Genomic DNA, 19,693 nt, shown 5'->3' with positions numbered 1-19,693 from the left:
GTTGACACTGAGTTAAGATCATATTGGGCTCATCTGCAGTTTTCCCCGTGATAAAACAATCTGCCAGTATTTTGTGTCTTCACTTGCACGAAAAATTGCTTTTTAGGTAAGGAACTGGAGGGCAACTGGTACCAATGGAACCTTAGTCAGTCAAGAGGTGAATTGACAGAAAGTGAAAAGGAAAATGATATAGGTACTTGAATTCCTTCACAGAAAACCAAAAACACGATACCCAAACAAACTTTCCAATCTCTACATCTCCCTGTGCCCTACTGAGTTGATTTTATTCCAGTTAATCAAAAGCCATTTTACTCAAAATCCTCAGATCAGGCAGACATTTGGAAGTTATAAATATATCTGGTAGATATTTTTCAGACAACATTAGGTTTCATCAATAAATATAATTCAGCTTATTTCTGGAATCTTGGACAAAGCATTTTAAATTAATTAAGGATTTAAACAGCTATTTGAAATAACAATCTTTTTACTAATTATAACTTCACTTGTCTTTGTCTTTAAATTTCCGAATCTTCTCAATGTGTCTATGGACCTCCAGTCTGGATTCTGGAGTGTACTGTGTAGGCTCCTCCCAGAATTTCCTGTTCATTTCATCTTCATCTACATTCTTTTGGTCTTTATCGTCTTCCCCATTGCTGTTGCTTTGCTTATTTTCTCTATTCTGTCCATGGTCAAGTCTAAATAAAAGAGAAAATGGGAGAAATAAATCAACACAAAAGAGTCTTCAAAACCAAAAAAAAAACTGTCAATTTCCTAATCCTGTTGTTCATAAAATATGGATGATTGACAGATATATAATCTGATAACCTGGCATTTTAATGGAAAAAGCATTAGGTTAAGATAAAAGGTTCTTCAAAGTCAACCAGAAATTTAAAGCACTGCACCAAGAGTTATTCTGTTGATAACCTGCAGCCATGGTTTGGTTTCGAAAATCATTTTCTTCTTGAAATAAGAGTCACTACAAACTGGGTGTACTGCTAACATTTTGTATTCATCTTTAAACTATTTATACATGTTAACAAGGAAGGATGCAATAGATTTATGTTCCAAGTAACAAAGCAGGACAAGTAAGTGACCTGAAAGTAATCAAACAGTGAGGAAATAATGACCAAACTTAATTAGTCTCACATTGAAAATAAACAAAGGAGTTCAAGATAAAGTAACTGGTATAGAATTCACTCAAATATTCAAAAAAAGGTAACCAAGAATAGATTAAATAGAATCTAGAATAGATGAATAGACAAATATACAGCTGTACAGCAAAAAAAGTACAGAAGGAAGCAAATAATTAAATTAAGAAAGTGAATATGGGGACTAGCAGATTCCGAGGAGGATGTGGAACAGCTACTTCTGGAATTATGCATTCAAAAATAATGAGACTAAAAGTAGAAAAATCACCATGCACAGTTAGTATTCCTCCTAGAAAACTGAACATTACAGAGGAGATACTGCAAACACAAACACATTCAAAACAAAATGTCCCAAAGGACTGGAGAGTGAAAAATATTTTACTCTTGTTCAGGAAAGAGGGAAAGGAAAACTATAGGCTAGTTAATCAACTCCATTGTAAGGAAATGTTAAATCTACAGTATGGAATGAAGTTAATAGAATGCTTAGAAAGGAAAGGGCTACGACTAACAGTCAGTGTGAATTTGCAAAGGCCAAGTAGCGCTTGACTTATTGAACTAGACTGACATTTCAGTATAATACTGAGGGAATGTTGCACTGCCAGAGGTGCTGTCTTTTGGCAGCATTCAAAGAGCAGTGAGTTCTCCTGGTACCCTAGCCAATATTTATTCCTCAACTAGCGTCACTCTAAAAAAAAGTTATCTGGTCATTTATCTTACTGCTGTTTATGGAACCTCACTCTGTACAAATTGTTTATATTTCCCTATGTAGTAAGTGACTACATTTCAAAATACGTTGTTGGCTGTGAAGTATTTTGGGATGTCCTAGATCTTGAAGGATGCTACATAAAGAGATAAAAAAAAGTACATTTATGTTTTTCCCCAATTTCCTCCCCTTCTGAAAACATTATTCCCTACTGGGGTTTAATAATGCTGGTTGCAAGCCATCCCTCCAGTGCCTTGTCCAAGTGGTAATTTCCTCATGGGTCTGATGGGGGAGATGGGGAAAGGATGGTAAGAGCCTTACAGCTGAGGCTAATCCTGTCCTTGACTGAAATAAAACAAGAAAATTTTGGGAAAAGCACAGCAGGTTAAGCAGTGTGGGAAGAAATACCTGGGTTAACATTTTCATGTCCATAACGCTTAATTAGAACCGTAAGATGTTACAAAGCTGTGGAAAAGCAGGTGGGAAAAGACATAAAGGATGGTCCGTGATTGTTTGCAACTTTGGTGTCATATCTGATGAATCATGAGATGAGCTTCCAACCACATATCCTTGCCTTCACCAAGACCACCTATTTACACCTCTGCAACATTGCCTGACTCTGCCCCTGCCTTATCTCATCCGCTGCCCAAACCCTCATTCATGCCTTTGTAACTTCTAGCCTGGAATATTCCAACATGCTTCTGGCTGACCTTCCATATCCCACTCTCCGTAAACATGAGGTTATTCAAAACTCTGCTGCCCATGTCCGTACTTGCACCAAACCCCGTTCATCATTATTCCTGTCGTCACCGGCCTACATTGACTTTCAGTCAAACAACGCCTTGATTTTAAAATTCTCCTCATAGTTTTCAAATTCCTCCTTGGCATCGCCCCTTGCCATGTTTGTAATCTTCTCCAACCCCACAATCCTCAGCGATACCTGCACTCATCTAATTCTGGCCTCATGGGCATCAATGATATTAATTGCCCTACCATTGGTGACTGTGCCCTCAGCTGCCTGGGCCTAAGCACTGGAATTCCCCTCCTAAACCTCTCTACCTCTATTTCCTTCTTTAAGATGCTCCTTAATACGTAGAAATTAGACTAAGCTTTTGACCATCTGCTCTAATATCGCTTTACAGGGCTCAGTGTCGAACTTTGTTTTATAACACTCATGTGAAGCAAAAACAGAAAATCTGGAAAAACTCAACAGGTCTGGCAGCATCTATGGAGTCAGGAACAGAGATAACATTTCGAGTCCATATGACTGTTTCTCTCTCCACAGATGCTGCCAGACCTACTGAGTTTCTCCAGCATTTTCTGTTTTTATTTCAGATTGCCAGCATCCGCAGTATTTTGCTTTTACTCCTGTGAAGCACCTAAGGACATTTCATTACTTTAAAGGCGCATTATAATATAAGTTAATGATTAGGTGGAGGATTGGAAATAATTAAATGATATGTGACAATGGTGCATGACAAAAGGAGCGAAAAGTGAGAGAAATTAATGAAGTAAATAATATATCCAAGACCCAAAGGACATGCTAATGGTTACAGCAGAGGAGAAAGAAGCAAGGATAAACTGGCAAAGTAGAGAAAGATGCAGTGGTCTGGGAGGGTGGTGGAAGAAAAAGGCAGAAAAATACCAAGGTGAAGACTGCCACACTGGCCATGCACTGAAAGGTTTCCCCTTCTCAAGCATCAGCCCACAACCTTCCATTCTTGAAAGCATTTGTGCATACATTACCAGCATCGCTGCTTAAGAGAAATTGAGAATGATGGTCATGGTCTAGAGTGCTTAATATCAGGGGGCTGTAAGGTGGCTACTAGAAAGACAAGGTGCTGTTCCTTGAGCTTCGTTGGCATAGTGTAGAAGGCCAAGGTGAGGGCACAAGTGGGATGGAAAAATAAAGTGGCAAGTGTCTGGAAGATCAGGGTCACACTGGCAGGTGGGAGATGTTTAGCAAAGCAATCAGAGCCTGCATTTTCTCTTCCTGCTGTGGAGGAGACTGCATTTTGAGCAGTGGACACACTAGCTTGGAAGAAGTTGAAGTAAACCACTGTCTCACCCGAAAGGAATATTTGGGCAGGTATGGTGGTACAGGAAAAAGTGAAAAGGTAAATGTTACATCTTCTCCACTTGCATGGGAATTGAGAACAGGTGTTAGGGATGCTGGAGAAATGGACCAGAACGTCACATGGGAGGAATCCATTCAGGATACTAAAAGGTAGAAGTGGCAGAGGTGCTTGGTAATAGGATCGTGTTAAGGGTGGTGGAAATGATGAATGTTGAGGCTGCCGGAATAGAATGCAAGTAAAGGAAGATACTATAATGATTCCAGGAGGGCGGAGAAGAGATGAGAAATGAAGTGCTGAAAAGGAACACAGTCCAAGGCCAAGCCACCACAAGGAAGGGAAATCCTTAGCTGAAAGTGCCCTCCAGCACTGATCTTGTCAGAATATGTGGGGTGAAGGGAGGGCATCTAATTAACATAGGGCCAGTAGGTGTGACACTGTGCAAAGTGACCTTTATATAATATATAGCAATCGCCATCTCCAAGAAGGAATCTTCCCCTGGCATTCGATGACATTACCATCCTTGAATCCCCCACCAATCTGGGGGTTGTCATTAACCAGAAACTTATCTGGACCAGACAGTGTTGTGGCTACAAGTGCAGGTCAGAGGTTGGGAATTCTGCAGCAAGTAACATGCCTCCTGACCCCCCTTAGCCTGTTCATCAACTACAAGTCACAAGTTCAGGACAAAATAGCCTGCTTAACTGCCTCCCCATTCACCGTCTCCACCACCAGCGTATTGTGGCAACATTATGTACCATATACTAACCAAGTCTCTTTCAACAGCACCTTCTAAACCCACATTCCTATGCCACCAAGAAGAACAAAGTCAACAAGTGCATGGGAACATCATCACCTTCAAGTTCCCCTCCAAGTCACACATCATCCTAACTTGGAAATATATCATTACCCCTACAATGTCTCTGGGTCAAAATCCTGTAACTCACTCCCTAACACCACTGTGGTATGCAGTGGTTCAGGAAGGCAGCTCACCAGCACCTTCACAAGGGCAATTAGGGAAGTGCTGGCCCTGCTAGTGACAGTAGCATCCCAAGAAATTTATACTCTGTAGCCTACTAAATTGGCCATCAATATGCAGACATGGGCTTTTTGTTATACTGCAGCACAGACAGGCTTTTTGATATATTGAAGATTTTGTCAGTGGTAAGAACCGTGCTTTTTTGTAGATATAAAATACTTCCTTCTCCAATTTTAGTCCATTACCTTCCAATAGGTGGAAGTTGGCTTCTGGTACCTCCCCAAGAGGCCACTTCCCTTGTGCAACAATAAATACAAGCAAGCTATTAGTTACCATAATCAAGTCTGAATTCATACTCACTGGGTGTTCACAAAAATATACTTCCTATAAAAGCTATTGGGTAGCAATCAAGCATAGGTGCCTTTACATTTATAGTCAATACTTTGAAGTGTAGTTACTGCTGTATTGGAGGAAATAAGGCAGCCAATTTGCACTCAGCAAACTCCAAAAACAGCAATGGGATAATGACCAGATAATCTATTTTTTGTGATGCTGTTTGAGGAATACATATTGACCAGGATACCAGGGATAACTCCCCTGCTCTTGTACAAAATAATGCCATAGAATCTTTTACATCTACCCAAGCAGGCAGATGTGGCCTCAGTTTAGCATCAGTAATGCACTGGAGTGACAATCTTAATTTTTGTGCTCAAGCGTGAAGTGGGACTTAAACCATAAGCCAAGAATCAATATTAATCTCTTCTCAAAATGTTTATTTCAGTGACAGACTTTATAGACACTTATATGTACTCAATGAATAAACCAGTTGATTTCCAACTTTCTACCCTTTCCAATTACTTTCACTTCACACTTCCTCTTTCAATATCATTTGACAATCAGTGTGTCATCAGAATGTCTCCTAACGTGCATTGAATACCATCTCTTCTACCGTTCTCACAACACTTCTGAAAGGGAAAGATTCACTAATACAAGTCAACTAAGATCTGGAAGAAGTCCAACAAAGGCAAGAAAAATTCTCTTATTCAGTGCATAATGCAGACTCATACCAATTGTTCCTTCTAATATTTTTTGAAGCGCACAGGTAATTTAAGTGCTATGGCCCCTTTGATGATTTAAAAGAGCTGACTTGTGCACAGCCTGTGCAGACTGTTGGATTATCATGCGGCTGTGCAGCTCAGAGGGATTGCTTACAACGTTAGATTATAAATCTATTACTATGTTCTTGAATTTGTACAAAAGAGTGCCATTTCTCATTAAAGCCTATTTTTAAAATAGAAAAGGAAAAGAAAAACAATCAAACGTAAAACTACTTAACTGGAGGAGAGTCAAGTTCAGTGAGTGGAAAAGGGATCTGGCCCAGGTGGACTGCAATCAAATATTTGTAAGTAAAACAGTCAATGAGCAATGTGAGGCCTTCGTAGAGGACATAGCTTAAAATGAAAAAGGAAGTAGAATGGAGCAAAAAAAGTGTATGAAAAAGATTATTAGATAACATAAAAGAGAACCCAAACACATAAATAATAAAAAGATAGTCAAAGGAAAGCTGGGCCAGGTAGCTACCAAAAATTAGATGTTGTAGAGACAGAGGGCATGACAGAAATACTAAAAGAGTGTTTTAAGAAGAGGATGCTGCTAATGTCACAGTAAAGGAGGTAGAAGAGAAATTAGATAGTATACAAATAGACAAAGAGGAGTTACTTAAAAGGTTGGCAATGTTCAAAGTAGGAAAGTCAGCTGGTCCAGATTTCATGCATCCTAGGTGACTATGGGACGTAAGGGTGGAAGTTGTGGAGGTTTGTGGACAAAGCTTCAAATTCTCCTTAGATATGGGGTGATACCAGATGACTGGAGCATTGCAAATATTACAACCCTAAACTCAGTAACTAAAGGCTAGTCTATTGTGGGGCAATTCTTAGAGGCAATAATCCAGGTCAAAATTAAATAACACTTGGAAAAATATGATTAATAAATAAAAGCCAGTACAGATTTATTAAAGGCTAACTAGATTGAGTTCTACGGTGAAATAACGGAGAGGATTGCTGAAGGTAGTGCAATTAATGTTGTGTAAATGGTCTTTTATATAAAGTACCACTAGATAGACTTGTTAGCAAAATTGAAGCTCATGGGATTAAACAATAGTGACCGCATGTATAAATAATTAACTAAGGGACATTAAGCAGCAAGTTATGGTGAATGGTTGTTTATAGACTGGAGGGAAGTGTGCACTGGTAGTCCCCAGTGGTCAGTATTGGGACCACTTCATTGTGTAAGCTGTCAGGTAAAAGATCGAAGGATGCATGAGCAGATTTAAAACTCGAGAAAAATCGCTGGTGAGAATTATTTTCATTATATTCTTGGCCTGACCTTGAGTATACCGGGCATAATTTCAAAGTTTGCAGATAACATGAAACTCAAATGTAGTAAATAATGAAGGGAACACGAACAGACTTCAGGAGAACATAAACATACTTGTGAAATGGGCAGAAACATGACAGATGAAATTTAACACCAATAGTGTGAAATGATTCATTTTAGTACAAGAGGTGAGGACAGGCGATAAAATCAAAATGGTATAATTTTCAAAGGGTGCAAGGATAGAGACACTTGAGAGTGCACATACGCAAATCCTTGAAGGTGACAGGACAAGTTAAGAAGGCTTTTAAAAAGACATAAGGGATTCTTGGATGTATAAATAGAGGAGGACTTGATGCTAAATGTTTATAAAACACAAGTTAGGTCCAAGCTGGAGTATTGTGGCCAATTCTGGGCACCACACTTTAGGAAGGAGAGAAAGTCTCAGAGAAGGTGCCTAGGTGAATTATGAGAATGGTACAAGGGTAAGAATGGCCAGTTACGTGGAGACACTAGCGAAACTGGTGTTTTTCTCCTTAGATCAGATAGGTTTAGGGGAGATTTGATAGAGGTACTCAAAATCATGAAAGTTTTTAAAAACGTAAATAAGGAGAAACTGTTTCCAGACAGTTCGGTAACTAGGTGACAGATTTAAGGTAACTGACAAAAGAACCAGAGACGACATGAGGGGAAAGTTGTTATGGTCTACACTGCCAAAACCATGGTGGAAGCAAGTGTAATAATGTTCAAAAGAAAATTGGATAAATACTTGAAAGGGGAAATTTTGCAGGCCTTTGGAAGAAGAGCAACTGAGTGTGACCAATTGTATAGTCCCTTCCAAGAACCAGCACAGGCACGAATGGTTACCCTTTGTGCTGTATGATTCTATGGGCAAAATCTTCTGGCTGGCATGCGGATGCCGGAGTCCCCACGTCAGCGCACGGCATTGCGATATTTCGGTCGCCGGGTGCGCTATGCAGCGGGACGCGTGTCGGCAATTAATTAAAGGCCTCGTTAAGGCCCTTAACTTGCCAATCATCGACGATTTTGAGGGGCCCGTGTGAACTTCGGCTCGGCGCACGGGCCCAACGGGCAGGCAGGTAGGTGATTTTTTTTTACAAACCTCATCCACTGGTGGGATGAGGTTTGATAGTGGTTTTAAAAAAGTTTAATAAAGTTTTTGTTTATTTCATTAACATATCCCATCTCGTGTGACATTTTCACATGAGGGGGACATGTTAATTAATTTTTTATTGTTCTATTTTTTATATTTGCCAGCCTTTTAGCGATCTCCCTGAGGCAGCACTTTGCCTCAGGGAGATTTGTGCTCTTTCATGAGCATGCGCAAAAGAGTGCACTCTGACAGTTGGGGAACCCCACCCCCACCCTCCCACCCCCGCCCGTTGGGCGGCCCGCTGGCGGACCTTATTTGGCCCGCCCACTTAAAATGGCAGCGGGGCCTGTTTTGGCGGCGGCAATTGGCTGCCTGCCTGCTGCCGAGCCGGTGGGGCCTGCCAGCCCATCAAGGGCAAAATTCTGCCCTATGTTATGGTATTAAATAGTACATTGATTCAAACAAAAAAGCAAACTTCTTTCATAAAAATGCTAATATTGTTTCACACACATGGTGCTATTGGTTTCAGTACAGCACTGTGCATCAAAGCGAGGATTTTGCTTCTTTTTTTCCAACTTACTTATTATTCTCTTTCTCTTCTAAATTCTTCTGCAATGCATGTTTTTCCTTTGCTCGTTTCAAGATGTAAGCCTGCTGTTGCTCTACAACTCGTTGTTGTACTACTGGATAATCCTGCAGTGCCTGGATCTGCTCAGAACGAGTGATTTCTTTTCCATCTAACGACTGCAGACCAAGAAGTAACAAGAGTGGTCGTAAACCCCAAAACTTAAGTCATGATTATCGTTTCTGTAAATGTGTAAAACCCAGCAACAGCAATCAAATTGTGTCAGAGGAAATGCTACATTATCAGCATTTGGCAAGTATCTCCTTTGCAATGACGGAAGGGCTCCACGTCTTAACCATAATGGCTCCGGAGCCACATTCTGGAATGGAATTCCTAGCCTGAACCTGGTACGCACCATTTTCGCCACATTTTTTTTGTGTTGTCGGTGGGGGCGGGGGATGGAAAGTGCAGGTGCAACTTATTTTCTACATGCGGAGTTCACAGAGGCAACGGCACATTTGAAAATGCAGCTGTCTTCAGTTAGAAGAAATCTTTGTCAGCCAGATTTCTGAAACGACTCGTGGGATTTACATATTTGAGGAAAAGATCTTTAGAGGGGTCAGGTACCCTTTTGGATCGTTTTAAAAAATGTAATCAAGTGCCACAGAACTTCTACAAATTATATCACAGGTGTGTGGAGGGCAGGGCCTGTGGCCTTGGAAGGGAAGATATTTTTGCCCCTCATGATTCAGGCACCCAGGTGAGAGGGAGGAGTTTGCCAGAAAAGGGAAGACTGAGCATCGTGGCAAAGCTGCAGCAAAATGAGGATGGGACCTTCACACATTCATGCCATAGAGGCATGTGAACGTGAGCAATGTGCGGCCAGAGAGAGGGGACAAGGCCAGGAGTTAGATAGAGGCAGCGCAGCTTGCACCAGGCTGGAGGAGAAGAAACCAGGTTTTACCCTGGGGTAAGGGTCTACCGATTGTGGAGGTCATATCTGGATATGAGTGAGAACCAATGGATAACCCAAGAATTGGTCAGCGACAGAAGTGCCATGGTCTAACAAGATCTTGCACCACAGTCTGCCAATCCACACAGCCTGCCAGTGGTACTAAAGGTCACAATAGCTCCGAATTTTTATGCAGCCAGCCCTTTCCAGGGTTCAGCCATAGACATCTGCAGCATCTCACATCAGCTGCATCAAGGCAGTCACAAATGCCCTCTTTGCTCAAATGGAGGAACAGATTAACTTCTCTTTTGATGTGGCAGCAGAAACACAGAGGGCCAAGGGGTTTGTCGAATTAGCAGGCTTCCTTCAAGTACCAGGGGGCTATCAACTGTACCCACATCACTATAAGGGCACCAAGTCATCAACCTGAAACCTCAAACAGGAAATCCTTCCACTCCTTGAATGTGTGACCACACCAAGGTCACGGAGGTCTACAGCACAGAAAAAGGCCCTTCGGCCCATCGTGTCTACGCCGGTCAAACAAGTAACAACTATTCTAATCCCATTTTCCAGCACTAGGCCCATAGCCTTCTATGCCATGGCATCGCAAGTGCACATCCAAATACTTCTTAAATGTTCTGAGGGTTTCTGCCTCTACCACCCTTTCAGCCAGAGAGTTCCAGATTCCCACGACCCTCTGGGTGGAAAAATTCTTCCTCACATCCCCTCTAAACCTCCTGCCCCTTACTTTAAATCTATGCCCCCTAGTTATTGATCCCTCCACCAAGGGGAAAAGTTCCTTCCTGTCTACCCTATCTATGCCCCTCATAATTTTATACACCTCAATCATGTCCCCCCTCAATCTCCTCTGCTCCAAGGTAAATAACCCCAGTCTATCCAATCTCTCCTCATAACTAAAACTCTCCAGCCCAGGCAACATCCTGGTAAATCTCTTCTGCATTCTCTCTGATGCAATCACATCCTTCCTATAATGCGGATTTCAGAACCGCATACAATACGCTAGCTGTGGCCTAACCAGTGTTTTATACAGTTCCAGCATAACCTCCTGCTCTTATATTCCATACCTCGGCTAATAAAGGCAAGTGTCCCATATGCCTTCTTAACCACCTTATCTACCTGTCCCGCTACCTTAAGGGACCGGTGGACATGCACACCAAGGTCCCTCTGATCCTCGGTGCTTCCCAGGATCCTACCATTCATCGTGTTTTCCTGTGCCTTGTTTGTCCTGCCCAAGTGTATCACCTCACAATTAAGCGGATTAAATTCCATTTGCCACTGACCAGCCTGTCTATATCCTCCTGTAATCTACGGCTATCCTCCTCACTATTTACCACCCAACCAATTTTCGTGTCATTCGCGAACTTACTGATCAACCCTCCTCCATTCAAGTCTAAATCGTTTATATATACCACAAACAGCAAGGGACCCAACACCAATCCCTGTGAAACCCCACTGGACACAGGCATCCAGTCACAAAAACACCCCTCGACCATCACCCTCTGCTTCATGCCACTCAGCCAATTTTGAATCCAATTTACCAAATTGCCTTGGATTCCCATGGGCTCTTAGATTGGTTATCAGTCTCCCATGTGGGGCCTTATCAAAAGCCTTGCTGAAGTTCAAGTAGACTATGTCAAATGCATTGTCCTCATCTACACACCTGGTCACCTCTTCGAAAAATTCAATCAAATTGGTCAGACATGACCTCCCCTTAACAAAAGCATACTGACTGTCCTTGATTAATCCCTGCCTCTCCAAGTGTAGATCTCTTTGAGCCCAGAAGGTGCCTAAAATTTATAACAAAAGTCAGTTTTAAGAATACCTCTGCAGCAGGAGACCAATATGAGGTAATGGGGGAAGAACTGGGCCCATAATCTGATGTTGAGCCTTTTAAACAGGGGGAAAAAAATCACTTGTCTACACCCACAACCCCCCCAACCCAAAGGAAAATTGACCAGAAGATAGTTCCCTATAATGGCCAACCCCTTATGATAAGTGAAATTTGAAGAGCTACAGGGAGAGAACATTGGTGTGGGCCTGATTAGCTCGCTCTTTGAAAGGGCTGGTACAGGCAGGATGCTGAATGACATCCTTCCAAACTGTATGATTCCATGCTTACATAGTACTGTTGAACAGTGTTGATAATAAAACCAAAGTACCATATAGGTTATCTAACACGTCAGTTAAACAGCTTAAACAAAATAATTCGATCTCATTGTTCTGTGGATATCTATAACCCTCTCATGTTTCACAGACAGTTTAACTGCTTTAATGAAACACAATTTCACAAATGATAAACCACCTATTACCATATATATGCACTTTTAAAACCTCTCACTTCCAGACCTGATGCACATTAAAGAATCCTAATCCTTCACATAGACCATAAATGGTAATCAAAATGTTACTACATACGGAAATTTAGAATACCAGCCTTTGCTGTTAGACAATGAACTCCTAACCTTCAGCTGTGGTAGTGTAGCAATCACAAACTTCCTGTAACCGTCAAACTCACAGCAGGGGTTTCCAACCAGAAAAAGCTCATGCAGGTGAACATTATGTTTGAGTGACTCCACACTAGTCAGTTCACCCACAAAGTTAACTGTGAGGTCAAGTTTCTTCAAAAACTCACAACCTGTCAAGGAAGGGGAAATAATATCACATTTGGAGAATATGAGAGACTTAGTCAAGAAGTTTTCATTTTTTTAAAATTGAGGCTTCTGGTAAAAATATTAAATAGAATAAATGTACTAAAAGTAAAATGCACTACTGTTATAAATAAGCCACAAGAGTGTTTTTTTTCATTTATTCATGGGACTAGGGCTTCACAGACAAGGCCAGTATTTATTGCCCATCCCTAATTGTCCTTGAGGTGGTTGTGGCATTTTAATACTCCACCTTGTTTCCACTCTGACCTTTCCATCCTCGGCCTACTGCAGTGTTCCAATGAAACTCATTGTAAGCTCAAGGAGCAGAATGTTATCTTTCAACTGGGCACATTATAGCTTTGTGGACTCAACATCAAGTTCAACAATTTTAGATCATAACCTCATTGTCTCCTGTTCATAGCTGAGGTTTTTTCTTCTCTTGTTTCTCTTTCCAGCAGCAGCTATTTATGATCCTGCCATTCAAACCTCCTCTAGACAAACCTTTTGTTTCTTTACTTGTCCCATTACCACTCCTTTTGGCCTTGCGGCATGAAACCATTTGTTATTTAATCTCTGTTATCCTTCACAGACCTTCCCTTATGTTTTTCCCCACCCTCCCCACTTTCACTTGTTCAAAACCTATTCCATTTCTGACATCCCAGTTCCGAAGAAAGGTCACAGACCTGAGGCGTTAACTCTGTTTCTCTCTCCACAGATGCTGCTAGACCTCCTGAACATTCCCAGTATTCTCTGTTTTTCAGATTTCCAGTGTCCACAGTATTTTGCTTTTGTGTCATTGTAGGGGACCAGAATAACTCCTCTGAAGAGCTAGTACCAACATGATGGGCCAAAAGGTTTCCTTCTCTGCTTGTATGATTCTAAGAACCACCTACTTCTAAAACAGAGAATCTCTCTATCCCATGCTCAACTAGCTCCATCTTGCACTTTGGTCATCCATCTCTACCAAGCAGCCACAAATCTGCTGAAATAACATTAAAATTATATTGAGACCGATATTCAATTATACATGCATGTACAGTTATTGGTTCAATCAGTACTGTTCATATGTTTTCTGACCACTCTCAATTTTCTTTGGGGAAGCATCAAAAATAATTCTCATAGACTCTTGCATTCTTTTAGATTTGGATATTGGTATTCATAAGTCTGCAAAGAAAAACTCTTTCCTCCCTCACTTGTTTCTCTTTCACTCTTCTCTTCCAATTCTATTTCTCTTTCCCCCAACTTTTTTTATTATGTTCTCTTAATTTTTCAATTTTATTTTTACTTCCTCTTCTATTTCTATCTCCCTGCTGTTTACATTTACAACATTTATTTCCGCTATTTTTTCTGATGTTTATCTGTCACTAAGACGGTTACAGGGATGAGAAGAGGTAAATATGCCCAAAGAGTGGAAGAGCCAAGTCTACTGTGCATCAGAAAAAAGTGGGCAGAATGGAATTTAGGACCACCACATTCAGGTCTGAATGGGTCAGGTCCCTGATTTGGCACAGGTCAGGAGGGAAAATAAAAAAATACATTTTTTTTAAACTAGATTGACTGGAATGTTAGACTTTAGTTGTATGGAGAGATTAGAGAAATTCAGCTGGTTCTCCTTATGTTAGGAAATAGGGATAGTTTAAATTATATTTGTATTTGGGTGTGTTAAGAACAAGATATATCTTTAAGTTCATTTTTTTTTCTATTTGTGGGTTAAAAAATGAAACCTGGGATCTAGTTTCAGTTTTGAGTGGAGACAGCAAGTTTAAAGCTCTATTTGTATTTGTATACCTGCACTTCCAATGAGATTTTTACGACTTGAAGGAGAGTTAAAGCAAACAAGAGTAGAAAAAACTGTACAGTTGACTAGGAACAGGGGTCCAGAAAGGGAGGCCCCACCCACACAGACACATAGAAGCTGAAATAAAAGCAAAATACTGCGGATGCTGGAAATCTGAAACAAAAACAAAAATTGCTGGAAAAACTCAGCAGGTCTGACAGCATCTGTGGAGAGAAAGACAGAGTTAACGTTTCAAGTCCGTATGACTCTTCTTCAGAACTAAAGAGAAGTAAAAATGTGGTGAAATATATACTGTTTAAGGGGGGTGGAACAGGTGAAGCTGGATAGAAGGCCAGTGACAGTCGGAGGCAAAGGAGAGATTGCAAAAGATGTCATAAACAAAAGGTTGAAGGGGTATTGATGGTGGCGATACTGGCTAAAGGACATGCTAATGGTGACATTAAGAGTAGAAAGCAGAATGAGCAAGTGACAGATGGTTCTAGTGGGGGTGGGGTGGGTACGGTGTGGGAGAAAAGATCGAAATAGGCTAAAAGGTGGGGATAAAACAATAAATGGAAATAAATTTTAAAAATAATAATAATAATAGAAATAGGTATGGAAAAAAAATATATATATAAATTTAAAAATATTTGAAAAAAGGGGGATCAAAAAGGGGTGAGGATGGGGGAGAGAGTTCATGATCTGAAGTTGTTGAACTGAAAACAGTTTGAGTTCAGTTGGTCATTATGCTGTAAGTTGAAGGGAGCAGTTTAAGTCTCTCTAGCTGACATACTAGCAAGCTGCTGAGGGAAATAAGTCTAAGAATCTTGGATGAATTGCTCTAAAGTTAAAGTAACAGTGAATGTCAAGTGAGTTCTGGATCTCAAGGGAGATACCAAACAGTCTACTGGGAGGGGGAACTGTAGAGAGAGTATATTTCCCAAAAAGAACCAAAAGGTCTCAAGGCCAAGGAATGAGACAGAAAGGAAAGGTCCCAAGAGGACATTCTAGTCAAAGGACAGCAAGGACAGGGATCTGGAAAAGGTTCTGTTCTATGGAAGTGAAAGCAAGGAGCAGAGAGGAAGGCTCCAAGCTTCAAGCTTAAAGAGAAGAAAGCTGCAGGGAGCAGTTTTAAAGCAAGAAGCCGGAAAATCCAAGGGGACAGCTGAAGGTCTGTAATTCATTACTGTGGGCATGTGAAGCAGTGGTGTTTTGTTGACAGCTGAGTCAGTGAGAGAAAGTGTGTGGAAGAAAACTTGAATGCACATGGCAATCCAGGGGAGAAGAATATCAGAAGGAGAGTTCGAAACCCTGAAGGTGGACCCTTGTGGAAGGCATGTGAAAGAAAGTGTTGTTTGGGAGAAGATTCCAGAGCGAGTTCTTCGAGAATGGAAATTGGAAGCCCTCGTGTGAAAGACAGTTCAGTGAGACCGGTTGACTCAGTGTAACAAGTGTTTGGGGGGAGTTGATGAGAGATCCATAGTATGTGTTTGGGGTGGCATCTGTCATTTGGTTTCAGACTGTGGTGTGTCTGACCACAGGTTGCCTATTGGTTTACATGGACTGTGTACTTACTGTGAACATTAGAGTATAAGGTAGCTTTTATAGGTGAAGGAGTATTGTAATATAGTTCATCTTTTCTTGTTTAATAAATGTTTTATTTTTTTGTTAAAAGTTCATCAGCTAACTTCTGTGACTCTGTTCAGCAGCCACTCTCCACATATCTAAAACAAATAAAAGTTAGGATCTACCAAGCGGGGATCCATCCTGGGATTTGGCTTGTCATCAGCTGGGAACATAACACTTAGAACAGAAAAAGTTAAGGATAAATTTGATAGTGGTGTTCAAAATCTTGAAAGGTTTTGATAAGAATAAATAAAAAGCTGTTTCCAGTGGCAGGAGGATCAGTAAACAGACGACGCAGATTTAATATGATCAGCAAAAAAAGGGACCAGTTTTAATTGTTTTTTTAAGATATTCAGGTATGCAATTCATTAAATGATAAGTACGTGAATACAGTTTAGGATCAACTTACCATCTAAATTTTCTATTCGTTCAATGTTGTTCAAAGCCAGATTAAGGTATTCCAGATTTTTCAGTCTGCCAACATTTTCTGTAAGACAAATAAAACCTCCTCAAAAAATAAAGACAGTCAACTGAGCCAACAATCAAATTTCAAACTGAAACATACTTCAACAGGCTAATGGAATGATAGCTATTATAGTCCAGATTTTGCAATAGAAGAAAGGTAAAGCTATCAGGACTCATTGTTATTAAGGAGTAAATTGGGCAGCAATTTCTACGTGTGCACATGCACAGTTGAAGACGGAAATCAGAAAGCTGCTGTATGTTTTGCTCTGCTCCTCCAAATATTTCACTCTAATAGTATCGTGCTGAGAGACTCAGCATTCAAATACATAAAGGCTGTGAATTTGTGGTACTTACCCACTGGATAACCACTAAATACACCAGAAAAAGTCAGGGCTTGCCCATTAAAGTGTAAGTATGTTTTTAATGACCTGTTAGGTTCTAATTGATGCCAAACAACCTCTCTGACATTGGAAATTTGTTTTTAAAAGTATGAGATGCTGGATACAAAATTTTCAAGGATCCATAAAGGCTGGTCTAAAGCCAGGCAAGGATGGGGGAGGCCCAAAAATGGGAGGATGGCTCAGTGACACTTTCCCCCCTCCGCGGGATTCTGCAGGGAGCAGTGTGATGGCAGGACTGGTTACGCAATCATCTGCAACAGGTAGCCAAGCCCCTTGAGGTCGTCACCAGGGTTTTCCAGCTGGCTTACAGGGTATCTGTTGAGCCAGGAGGCTGTGAAATGGTGGCAGGCTCCCACAGCAGGCCGGGCAGCCAATGGAGCTGGATGCTCCATTCAATGGGTAACGCACATGCTAATAAATGACTGCAACCAAGGCAGTGCCCTACACCGTGGGGGGCTTCCCTCCTTCTGTCTGATGGCCCTAACCCTTTTGGCCCATTTCATGTCCCCCCAATTTGTAGCCAGAAACCAGGAATGGAGGTGTCCTAGTATCTCCTATATACTGATCGAGGGATTGACAATCTTTTCAGTGCTGAATGGCCTCCAGGATCAGAAGCCTGCACCTGCCCTTAATTGGACAGGGTTCCTGCAGGCGGCCATTTACTTGGCAGCCTCCTCCAAAATCCCCTTTGGGGTCCCACCATCAGCATTTCTGGATTCTCAACCCTTATTTCATCCCAACGTTGGGATCTGGGCTCGAGAACGAAAATCCTGCCCTACTTGTCTCAGTACGGTTTATTCAATCTGATTAACTGAGGACACACAACATTGTTTGCCCTGTTTACACAGGTCCCTTTTTCCATGTAGAGGGCACCACCCCAATTTCACACTCTAATTACGGCAAGTCACAGTGCAAAAGCCCAAAGGAAGTCTGTGGGCAAGGGTTAAGTATATTGAACAGCTAGGGTCATTCGTTCGGTAACGCCTACAAAATCCAGGTCAATACCTAGAGGGCTGGAATATAAATGGGGGTTAGTTTTGCAACAGTGATACAAAGCCCTGGTTAGGCCAGACCAATCAGCAGAGAAATTAGGAAACATTTCTTCACAAAAAGGATAGAAGTGTGAAACTACAAAAAGCGCTAGATGCTAGCTTAATTAATAATTTTAAATCTGAGATTGATAGATTTTTGCTATAAAGCATATTAAAGGATATGGAGCTCAGACAGATGAATGAAGTTAAGATACAGATCAGCCATGACCTAGCTGAATGATGGAACAGGCTCAAGGATTGAATGTTTGTATACTATCAGGATTTTACAAATAACAACTTTAACCACTATATGACATATTTTTAAATAAGTATGGAATACTTGAAAAAGAGAACAAATTGGAAAGGCTTAGAGCAGGGAGTTCCTACACAGCTTGGCCAGCTCAATTGGCAGATAATGGGAGTCTTAATCCCAGAATCATGGTTTCAAGCCCCACATTGGGTGATGGTTTTTTTTCTTAAATATTTATTTTATTGATTTATACGAATGATGAAACCACACAGTTAAGGGCACTAATTAATTGCCAGAGAAAAATGTACCTACAGTACCTGTCACTCCCAGGCATCTCATATACACTCCATGAATAACTATTTAAAAATATTTGAACAAACGTTAAAATGGTTGCTCTCTGAATAGTTGCAAAGTTTTGCCATCCACTAATTTTTGTTGCAAAGGAAACAGTCCTAAGATATCAGCGACAGAAAGCAGAGCGGCACTTAAAAGCATTTCTCACTTTAAAGCAGGGTTAAGGAACCTTTTTATCACGGGTCATTCATACATAGGCAAAATCAGTTGTGGGCCACACACATAAAAATCAACTTAATTTAGTTTTTTTTCAGAGAGAATACAGAAACGCTCAACTCACCTGCTGTTTTAATGCAATGGCTGAATTTGAATATTATATTGTTAAATATTATTATTGTTAAATTTAACCGATGCTTTTATCCAAAGTGAATATGTAACTATGATGATAAATGCTATTTTGAAGGCGCTACTGACATAGGTCTAAATTTTTAGAAATCTTGCTGCAGGCCATATGAAATTGAGCAATGAGTCAGATGCGGCCCACAGGCCGTAGATTACCCACCCCTGCTTTAGAGAATCACTGGTGCTTACACTGCATCTGTGCATGTGCAGGAAGCACTCCTCCTACTGTTGTGATACAAATATCTTTGGATATTGCACCTTTGGACTTTTTAGTCCATACCTTTGTTACTTCAATTTTTTTATCTAAATACAGCAGTGCTCTAAGTAGCCATCACTTTCACAACGAAGAGAGTGCACATGAGAGAGAAGGCATCATCTGCATGATGACCCAAGGCAGTATGTATCCAGTTTCAACAAATTTCCATCTACATGTAACATCCTCCAGGCCCTGAGAGAAAGGAAGATGGTGATCTTGTTGGGTGGTTCCCTGAGCAGACTGTCAAAGTTATTTTGCAGAAGTCCTCATTGCCAGAACTTTCAAACAAGTGCTAAGATGTAGCTTGGCTGTTGGTAAGAAAGGCCCTCCCTTCATGCATGTCCAGAGCCTCATCTGCTCTGCATGTTGTTCTTGAAGCAGCTGTGGTGGGGAAGCAACCGTTGCCGATCTCCTGTTGGAATGTGCCTTTGCAAAGCAGGTCTGGAAAAAGATGTACCCTGAGCAGCTGTGTAATGCAGGACTCTGTGCTCTACGGACTGTTCCCAGAGATGTACACTGACATAAATATCAATTGCTGCTGGAGGATCATCAATTCAATGAAAGGCACTCTTTGGTCTGCCTGAAACTTGATCTTCCACTGGAAAGAGTTTTC

The 19,693-nt window shown here is 41.0% G+C and overlaps 1 protein-coding gene across 9 annotated transcripts in view; it reads right to left on the bottom strand.

The window, feature by feature from the left end:
- Nucleotides 1-19,693, bottom strand: part of dnaaf11 (dynein axonemal assembly factor 11) — an 87,524-nt gene that overhangs the window by 59,871 nt on the left and 7,960 nt on the right. For 6 of the 9 annotated variants that reach the window (XM_078540579.1, XM_078540583.1, XM_078540582.1 and 3 more), the window contains exons 3-6: nt 16,391-16,489; nt 12,393-12,565; nt 8,973-9,136; nt 504-695 (exon numbers count right to left, since the gene is read on the bottom strand). In XM_078540579.1, coding sequence (XP_078396705.1) covers nt 504-695; nt 8,973-9,136; nt 12,393-12,565; nt 16,391-16,489 — 628 coding nt within the window. The remainder of the gene's footprint in view (nt 1-503; nt 696-8,972; nt 9,137-12,392; nt 12,566-16,390; nt 16,490-19,693) is intronic. The other 3 variants (XM_078540580.1, XM_078540588.1, XM_078540585.1) reach the window with 1 other exon arrangement.

Source organism: Cetorhinus maximus, chromosome 4, assembly GCF_964194155.1.
Source record: "Cetorhinus maximus chromosome 4, sCetMax3.hap1.1, whole genome shotgun sequence".
In the NCBI taxonomy this organism is placed as follows: domain Eukaryota; kingdom Metazoa; phylum Chordata; class Chondrichthyes; order Lamniformes; family Cetorhinidae; genus Cetorhinus; species Cetorhinus maximus.
Note: the sequence above shows the minus strand (reverse complement) of the source record. Positions and strands in the feature narration are given on the sequence as shown.